This window comes from Brachyhypopomus gauderio, chromosome 20 (assembly GCF_052324685.1).
Source record: "Brachyhypopomus gauderio isolate BG-103 chromosome 20, BGAUD_0.2, whole genome shotgun sequence".
NCBI lineage: Eukaryota > Metazoa > Chordata > Actinopteri > Gymnotiformes > Hypopomidae > Brachyhypopomus > Brachyhypopomus gauderio.
This window is the reverse complement of record NC_135230.1, coordinates 9,896,823-9,905,894: the sequence shown is the minus strand read 5'-3', so window position 1 is coordinate 9,905,894 and position 9,072 is coordinate 9,896,823. Positions and strand designations below refer to the sequence as shown.

The 9,072-nt window shown below is 44.3% G+C and overlaps 2 protein-coding genes across 3 annotated transcripts in view; one reads left to right on the top strand and one right to left on the bottom strand.

Annotated features, from left to right (window-relative positions):
- The first annotated feature begins 808 nt into the window (after positions 1 to 808).
- c20h19orf67 (chromosome 20 C19orf67 homolog) lies at positions 809 to 5,275 on the top strand. Of its 2 annotated transcripts, XM_076983224.1 has the most exons (8): positions 809 to 1,083; positions 1,548 to 1,685; positions 1,806 to 1,993; positions 2,191 to 2,335; positions 2,583 to 2,683; positions 3,685 to 3,948; positions 4,363 to 4,524; positions 4,936 to 5,275. In XM_076983224.1, exons 3-8 carry the CDS (start codon positions 1,908 to 1,910, stop codon positions 5,090 to 5,092), a joined length of 915 nt encoding a protein of 304 aa, XP_076839339.1. In that variant the 5' UTR covers positions 809 to 1,083; positions 1,548 to 1,685; positions 1,806 to 1,907; the 3' UTR covers positions 5,093 to 5,275. The 2 variants fall into 2 exon arrangements, with proteins under 2 accessions (XP_076839339.1, XP_076839338.1); XM_076983223.1 differs by lacking the exon at positions 809 to 1,083 and having other exon boundaries at positions 1,308 to 1,685.
- Positions 5,272 to 9,072, bottom strand: part of prr36a (proline rich 36a) — a 25,240-nt gene continuing 21,439 nt past the window's right edge. Inside the window, exon 6 of the mRNA XM_076983221.1 lies at positions 5,272 to 8,649. Within this exon, the coding sequence (XP_076839336.1) occupies positions 7,634 to 8,649 (1,016 nt within the window). The 3' untranslated portion in view covers positions 5,272 to 7,633. The remainder of the gene's footprint in view (positions 8,650 to 9,072) is intronic.

Genomic DNA, 9,072 nt, shown 5'->3' with positions numbered 1-9,072 from the left:
GTAGAAGGTGCCAAGACAAACATAAATATTGGTGTTTGACACAGAGCAGCGGCTAGCTGGAGCTACTCACAAGGTTCCTGGTTCATGTTCACCACAAACACGAGGTTCTGCCTGCCCTTCTCACACCGGGTCGGTTAGTAACTCACACTTCAAGTGCATGGACGGGGTCGTGAAGGGCGTTCACGAGTCCAACGCCCCTCGTAACGACACGACCGAAACCGAAATGATTCGTGAAGTGCGATACAAAAACACGTGGGCGCCGTTACAACGCCCAGTACCTTCAGAAGTGCACAAGTGGGCATAAGAGGGTCGACCTGTAATATAGAGACGGTTATGACTTCAGAAGTAACATCTGGGAATAAATATAATCCTGTGGCGGTTACGGGCACTTACCTGAACTGAATCGTTGGCCATTTCTGTCCTTTCTAACGCCTATTCTCCAAGGGTTTGCCAGCTACTCCAAACGAACAGAAATACTTTTCCTCCTTGAAGATGTTCTGTAATCGCAGGCAAAGCGGTTCCGTGCGTCTGATATCTTAGTTTTAAAGTATCATCCAAAAACGATTCAGTAACTTATCATGACGCCTTTATTACTATCCTGAATATTCACTGGTGTCCAGTATTCCGCAGTACAGGACATCCGTGGGTCAACACAAATGCATCATCTCAATGATGAAAGGGAGATCTTCCCCTTCCAAAACAAGTTAAAATAGCAACAAGTTAAAATAATGTCTAAGACAAAACCACACGGCGATGAAACCCGTCTTTAGTTCACGACCGTGGTTTAACTAAGCCGGCGGACACACTTCCATTCTTTTCCATGACGACACGCTCAAACACCGCGGACTTCTCCAAAAGCATCACCAGACACGAACGTGTCCGGCAGCCGGGCAGCTCAAAACACACAACTTAGAACCAGCGAGGGCGGAGAGCCTGCAAACCAGCCTGGGCGAGCGGCGAATCGGTCCGTTCGGGACATCTCAACGAGCCGTTTGTTCAGTCGTCGCCTTGTCTAATGACATTATTGCAGCCGCCACTCGCCATCCGCCAGAGTTGACGGTATCTGCATTAGCCACAAGTAAAGTAAGACCGCAAACGTGTTTTTTTGTTGGTTTATCACGTGCAGGAAAAAAAGCACCATTCGGAACCGTGAATCAATAACGGCGCGAGCGGGAGGGTCCTCGGTGTCCCCGGGCGGGCGCGCGGGCGAGCGGGCGCGTTCGCGCAGTGACAACAGGGAACCAGAGCGCGCTCTGCAAATCATGTGATCAAACTGAGGCGAGACAATAAAGCTTGACCGGGTTTACTTTATAATACATGTTTTGTTGGGTTATGCTTAAAGTTTTTTTTATGTTTTAATAATATATTTTGCAGATATATTTTCCATGTATTTGGACTTCAAATATTCAATACGTTACATTTGTACAATATTTGCATTTAATGAGTCTTTATTTTTCTGTACATGTACAATATAAAAACACAGGTATGGTATTATCCAGTCCCCTAAGGACCTTTTCAATATCAATTATCTCATAAAACTTTCCCAGTTATCTACAAGTCACGTGTTCGCCGTCGAGGGAATTCACTTCAAAGGACGTTCAACTAGTATTATGTGAGCGAATACATGGATGTGGAGTTAGTGCAGCTGGGAGAGAATAAACCACAGTCGTCACAGACAGAAGCAGGTAAAGCAAATAGCACTACATTTTTTTATTTCAACGTCACAATTTCAATGTGAAGATTTAATAACGATCATCTAGGAAAACCCCAGCTTCTCTTGAAACAACTTGACTTTTTCGCGCCAGTAATCCCAGACAACGATACAGTGGCGCCATCTTGCCGGTGGAGAAACGCGTTGCACGGAACACCGAAGGGCGGCAACTCCGTCCGAATCAGAAACGAGAAAAATGGATGATGAGATGTATCCCATACAAGAGCAACTCCAATATCTCCTCGTCAAAACCGACCACTTTCGGGAATACCTCCTGTACAGGTGCGGCGAAAATTGTTTTGGTTTAATTTATTTTACACCTTTTACATGTCATTGGTCGTCTGTGTTTGGTGTGTAACATTCCCAATAGCTAGTTCTTTATGACTCACAGTGTTGTCACACACAAACCAGACCTAAACTTTAAACCAAAGCCACTTAACATGACCAATAAAGAACAATCTTTTTCATGGGTCCTGTAGACAACGGCACGTTCCGAGGGAGGGATTTTATCATGTGGTGTCGTCCTTCCTACGGGTCTGCCAGCCTCTCTTCGCTTACCTGGAGTCCATGGCTCGTGACTTTTGGCCTGATCGTAACCCCGTGCCGCCCTACATAAGGGGTCGAGTAAGAACCCGTGTTGGCCTCATCAGTTCAAAACAGCACTGTGCTTGTGTATAAATGTAAACTGCTTTAGCAAATGTTGCATATATGCTGCATAAATGTTCCCTCCAATACCTTTATTTGCACACAGCGTTTGCCTGTAATGGTTTTGGCTGCACACACACACACACACACACACACACACACACACACACACACACACACACACACACACACACACACACTTTCAGTTTTCTGTCCTTTCCTTCAGATGCTTCAGTTCTCTCAGCAGTTGTGCATTAAGCTCGAGCACTTCATGCGCATGCTGGCCTCCTTCCGCTGCCTGTCCCTGGAAGAGTCCGACCCCTTCGGGTGAGTGCCAGCAGGACTCGGGACCCACACGTGGCCCTACGGCCTCTTGCTTCGGCCTTTTACGGTGCAGAGTTGCACTGATCAAACAAGAAAGGGTGACGGATCGTTTTACTCCATCTGTAAACAGCAGCGAGAGCGTTTTAAGAGCTACACAGAGTGATTGAACCTTACACATCTTTTTTTCACTCCAGTATATTTATTAAGATTTTCAGTCATGGTAACAAAGAAAATCCATCCATCCATTATCTTTACCAATTAATCCCACTAGTCAGGGTCACATGGGGGCTGGAGCCAATCCCAGCATCCTCAGGTGAAGGCAGGTACCCCATGGGCAGGTCACCAGTCATCCGCATGGCCCACGCACACACACTCAATTTAGAGTAACCAATCAACCTAACACACATATCTTGGTCTGTGGGAGGACACCAGAGTACCCGGAGGAAACCCACACAGGCACAGGGAGAACATGGAAACTCCACAGAGCAGATGCCACCACAAAGACAAAATCTACAATGAATGTCAACATAAAATACAATATATACAATAGAAATAAAACGGAAAGAGCACATATAATTAATTTGAAGGTTGTTTACAGGCAGGAGTTTGTAGAGCTCATCTGCCTTATTGTTGCTGCTGATGACTGGTCACTGCATGAACACCCCTCCCTGTCTGATCACTGCACTATGGATATGGCCAGCAAGCAAACATGCATTGGCACTGTTGCCATGTGATTTATGGAAACTACAACTAGTTTATGGAAACTACAACTAAATTTGCCATTTTTTCAAAAGCGTGCTTAGTTCACCAAAGATCTTTGACTTTATATTATGCCATTGTACTACTAGCAAGTAACAATTCCCAATGGTCCTTTATGTCATTATAGTTTCATTATATTCTATTGCATTGGCTGACCGATGTATTTGCACTTAGAGATAACACATCCAAACATTTATTACTGCCACCTTAAAGGTTCTCTGTCTCTCTGTTTCCTCTTCTGTCAGCATCTCCTATTTCTTCATCGGCCAGTGTCAGGTAGCCTGCATCAAGGTGTCAATATTCCGCTATTGTCACCCCACCCCCTTCTCGGCCTTGACCAGCAGCAGGCTGTACAAGCGCATGCGCTGGAACGTGGAACAGGAAGTGAGGTCAGAGGGGGGAGGAGACGAGAAAAAGAAAGAGGCGGGAACCTGGGACATGGAAGGAGAAGGACAGGCGGAAATTTGGGACAGATTGACGGAAGGACAGGGACACGACAACACAGAGTAGTGAGTGGGGCTGAAGGAGAATGACTCATCGTTTTTTTTTTTTTCCCCTCAGTGCAATTTGTTCGCATCTTAGATAAGTGTTTTCCATTTGGTTGTTCAGGAAGTAGTGTTGTAGGTCTGTGTGGTAAACGGCAGTCTCATGTTACGTCCTTTATGGAACAAAGTACATTAGCTACACACCCTATGAAATCCATTAGCCATATTCCAGTTCAGGTAAGCAGCCTTATCAGACTAGTGAGATTTTCAACACTGGCCTTTCAAACAACAGCTTATGGTTGGTAAACAATGAGAGATATAGAACTACTAACAAGTGGTTATGTTGTGTAGTTGTACTGAGAAGTCGCTCAGCATGGCTAGTGCCGCACATGATGATGGCACACGAGATCAGTAATGTGCCCCAATCTCCTCTCCTAGCTTCTTCCTGTGCTGCGAGGACATCCCTGTGGTGGAGAGAAGAGAAACTGAAAGAGGTCAAGTGGACGGGAATGTGCAAGGCCACACAGTCATGAGGATGTGGTCCATAGGCCAGTGGGTGCAGACGTATCCAGACCCCGGTACCGACAGCATCTACGACTGGTAACCCTAACCCGTCTCAGACCAGGAGGGGATTAATGACGTTATATGACAGGAACATTGCCACAGCTGTTAAGACGTTTATGCACATAGGGCCCTACCAAATTCCTTGCTGTGAAAAATTGTCAAGGACCATGAAATCTGACTTTTCCCAATGAATATCACATTTTATGTGGATTCAGAAAGTTTTTAATCATAGACTGTATATACCTTGGGCTATAGTCTATGGTATATACAGTAAACGGCTTAACAGCATAAATTTCAATGAGTTTGTAGCATTGTAGCAGGTAGTTAGCTTGTGTTTTCAATTTACTAGACACAGACATTTCTGGTTTTTATAAACGCAAACAGCTTATAGCAGCTCAGAGCTCATCCAACACTACGCATCAAATAAATGGTTGTGTGTGTCGTCAGGGTCCTGTGTAGAGTTCCTCAGGGTCAGTACAAGCATTTAATGTGTCTGGGTGTGGAGGAACCCTCAACCTGTTTCGCCACAGACCGTCTGCTGGAGGTGCTCATCTTGAGAGGTTTCCCGCAAGAGTGGTATAACAGACACCACAGCTGTTCATAATTTGCTGGTCATGTTGATTGATGGTGTTTGAGTTATGGTGATTGAATGATGGTGATTAAGTTCATACTGTTGTACAGACAGTTTACTTTTGGGTTCAGCCTTTTTCTAGGGAGTGCGTATTGTACAAGTGTTTGAGATATTTAGTTACATGCTTAAAATGTTCAATAAAATAACCAAAGTTCATCCAACAATCCACTTTTATTGATCAGCATTGAATCACATTACAGACCAACAGTCATTTTCACTTACAAAATATGAAAAAAAAACTTCATTGGTAATTAACTTGAGCTGCCATGGTTTGACGTCCACGTTTACAAATGGAAACCAATACAAAAATATCATTCCTTCATTTGAAAATAAATTACAAAAATATACACATGGAGATGTGCACAACAATTGCATTTGTCATGCATAATTTCACCTCAAGGTGTATGTGTTGTTAAAGAAAAGAAAAAAAAAAAAAAAAGAAGGTTGTATTCATTTCTTTTCAAATTTATAATTCTAGCCCCAAACAGTACTTATAGTGCATCATTAAACATGAATGTGAAACCAGTAAGGAAGCCTGATGACCTGAATGCAAAACGGTGTCCAAAAATGTAATTAAAATCCCAAAAGGGTAACAGGACAACAGTAGTGGTCTGAATTACTATGAACACATTCAAGTCCCTGATTGAAGTGGCAAAAACATGACTCAGTCATTTCGAACAGACCTATAACTCGCGTGATTAGGAGACGGAAGTACAATGACAGCATAGCATAACACTCAAAGTGGGGCCTAGCTTCACGCATGACATCGCAAAGTATTAATGTGTCCGGCTGCAAATCATGGTGACGGCCCAGCTACATACAAACAGGGAGACGTTTACTGGAATGGGGCAGTACAAAACAAAAATATTACAAACACACACTGAAAAGTTTATAATGTAAATAATTTGATGCATACGTTTCTCTCGTCGGTCACAGTGTAGGACAACGCACAGGATGGCAAAAATGAGCTCTGGTGTCGGGGATGCCAGTGACGCACAGAAGATCTGATGTGGTTTTAGGCATTGTTCGTTAGTAGGGATGATGCATCACTGGATCTAGACAGCCAGTTCCTAATTTGTATGAATTGTTTAAAAATACATTGTATTTCTTGTGGTGGAATATCCATTTTTTACCTAGAAATACTGGAGCACCATTCATAACAACTCAAAAAATAAAAATCAATGAGTTCATGCTCAGTGCAGCCAATATATATTTTTTATATCCATTTGGTATGAAACAAAGGCTGTTGATCAGGAAGAGGCAAACAATGCTTTAAAAAATAAACTAATAACCTCCACCTATAACTATAAATACTGCCTCACGTTTATGCTACAAAGAATCATATCTTGACTTTAAAAAGTAATGCCAGTCCAAATTATAATGAACTGCAGCACCTAAAGGACATTTCATATCTTTACCAGCAAGCAAAAAACCATATTCTAAAACTAATTGTTTTAACCTGCTCAACATTTAAGTGAATTGCCTCATCATTACAGAAAAAAATAATGCTGCAAAGCTGCTTGAAGTATCATGATTCTGACGGACATTGTGCAAGATTTCCTGGACTAACCAGAGCTTCAATTCTGTTGGTCAAAATAATGGAAGATAACTATACCTGCAAGACCTAGACTTCAACACGTGTTCAGTGACATCAGTTAACAACCAGTGCCGACAAAAATCACTTTTGCAATCAAGGCCGACGGTTTTGAGCACGTTTGGAAGTAGAACGTCTTAGAATGTCCTGTTTTTGTGAAAGCAACCTCCCATGATCTCTGGCTCAAAACCAGACAGAACTGTTTGTTCATTAACTTGCTTAACTAAACAGGTGCAAGATGAATGAGTCTTGCAAAAGTCAATCTTCACAATACACCTGATTAAGTAAATGGCCTTTTGGCTGCAAGGTCTGGTGTGACATTGCAAAGCCATTTGTGAGGGGTGGAAATGGTACCATAAAATAACCCATGATGCACTACGCATTCTACACAGTAAGAGTAGTAAGTAGATAGCTGCCAGTAACAGGAGGAAAGATGCCACACAGGAATCAATTACAGTTTGACACCATGTCCAAAACCACAGATGGCGTCTTGTTTTACAACCCTAGCTAGGTTTTGACCAAACCTATTGGTTGTTAAATGTAACCAAGAGAAGACAACATGACATTCAATGCCTCTTGCTCAAGAGAAGTTCTATGTGGTATCTGCCTCAAAGTATTGACATGGATGCTATAGATGCTGGTTTGCTCATATTTTGAGTTTAAAAAATGTGCACAGGTCAAAGCCAACGTAACACATTCCAGTACCAGTACCCCTGTATCAGTGTCTCATGCTCACCCTAAAGACCAACCAGACGGTCCATTCTCAAAAAAACTTGAATCATGGCATTTGGAACAGAATACCTAGTGTAGCTGTAGAAGAGCTTGGAGGAACATGTGGACCATCCCTGAAAGACCAGCCCATCACTGGAAGTGCTTCTGCGCCCTCCCCCCACCCTCCTCTTTCGCCATTGCCTCTAGACTCAATGATGAGTCTCCACCTCCACTACAGTCCACTCTCCTTGAGGAGAGCTACCCGAAGCCTCGGGCGAAAAGCTGCTCACGCAAGTGACCGTGGCAGAGGGTGGGGTGATGGGAGGCAAGAGGTCAGGCCACAGGCTGGTCTCCAAAGGACTGAGCGTTCCTCCCGCAGATGTGAGCAGGAGGGGTGGGCAGCTGTCTCCTGCCAGTAGCAATGTCTGGTTGATCAACTGCTGGACAATGTCGACCTTCTTGCCCCAGTCAAGCTCAGGAGGACAGGGCCACTGCGGGGGGTGCGAAGTTGAAAGGGGATTCTGGTCAAGGGTGGCAGGAGGGATCAGCTTTGTCTGGTCCTCAGTGTGTCCCAGAACTGCGCTGTGTGACTGGGGAGAAGCATTTTGTTTTGGAGGACTGGAGTGGGTCTTCATGTTGACGCACATGTCTTTAAAGGAACTTCCTTCACATTCTGCCATTTCCACCTTCGTCGCAATTTCTTCCACTTTCTTGCGGTCTTCCTCCGCCTCGCTGGGCTCCAGTGCTTCATAAATAGTGCAGAGTCCAGAAGGGGAGACGATAACTGTGGTTGGATTCTTGTGTTGCTTACTTTGCTGCTTATTTTGTTGCTCCAATTCTTGCTGCCACTCCATGATCTGCTGCCTCTGCTTAAGCTCCTCCTGCCGCTGAAGCAGATCCCGCCTCTGGTTCTCCAACTCCATCTCTTTCTTCTCCCTCTCCTGCTCCTCCTCAGAGACCTCCTCATGCTTGTGCTCATGCTCCAATCTCAGAACGGGTTGCTTCTGCTGCTCACGGCGCCGTTCGATCTCCCAGAGCTGCTGCTGATGGCTCTCTAGCCTTCGGAGCTGAGCGTTGGGCCCCGTGCTCGGCACTCGAGGAGGAAGGTCGGCCGGCGAACCAGGGAGGTGGGTTACATGATCCACACAAGCCCGGAGGCGGGGCTTCGGCAACACTATTGGGTCGATTGTGGCAGTTTCTGGTTGCAAGAAGCAGAGCATCCTTCCTGTGAACAGGGAACATGGTCCAATCAGGAGTTAGGTAGGGAAACAACAGTAAAGCAACGTGAAAGAGTGAATGTGTGAAGTAAGAAAGCATTTAGGGTGATGAAGGGGAGGGAAGCATAAATCTGTTACAATGGGGGGGGGGGTGGCTATGCAAGTGGCAGATAAGCACAGAAACAACCAACAAATGACATTTAATATTTTTTCATAAAATTGCTTAGAAAAGAAATTGTGCAGATTTTTTGCAGTGAAAGCGGCCATACCCTGTATATGCAGTAACCCCTGAGTCTTAAAACAAAACCTTGACAAAAACAACCATTTTCAACAGTGCGTTAGTTGAACCATGCAAGACGAAGCTCTCCATGCATATTAGACTCAAACAGCAAAAACTTGGTGTCCCAGCATTGTTTAAATATAATGCGTAT

What these genes read in the sequence shown, in the direction of transcription:
- c20h19orf67 (XM_076983224.1), top strand. Translation starts at nt 1,908, where the DNA reads ATGGATGATGAGATGTATCCCATACAAGAGCAACTCCAATATCTCCTC. An exon ending in CGCCCTACATAAGGGGTCGA is followed by an intron (nt 2,336 to 2,582) that starts GTAAGAACCCGT and finishes CCTTTCCTTCAG; the next exon opens with ATGCTTCAGTTCTCTCAGCA. An exon ending in ACCGACAGCATCTACGACTG is followed by an intron (nt 4,525 to 4,935) that starts GTAACCCTAACC and finishes GTGTGTCGTCAG; the next exon opens with GGTCCTGTGTAGAGTTCCTC.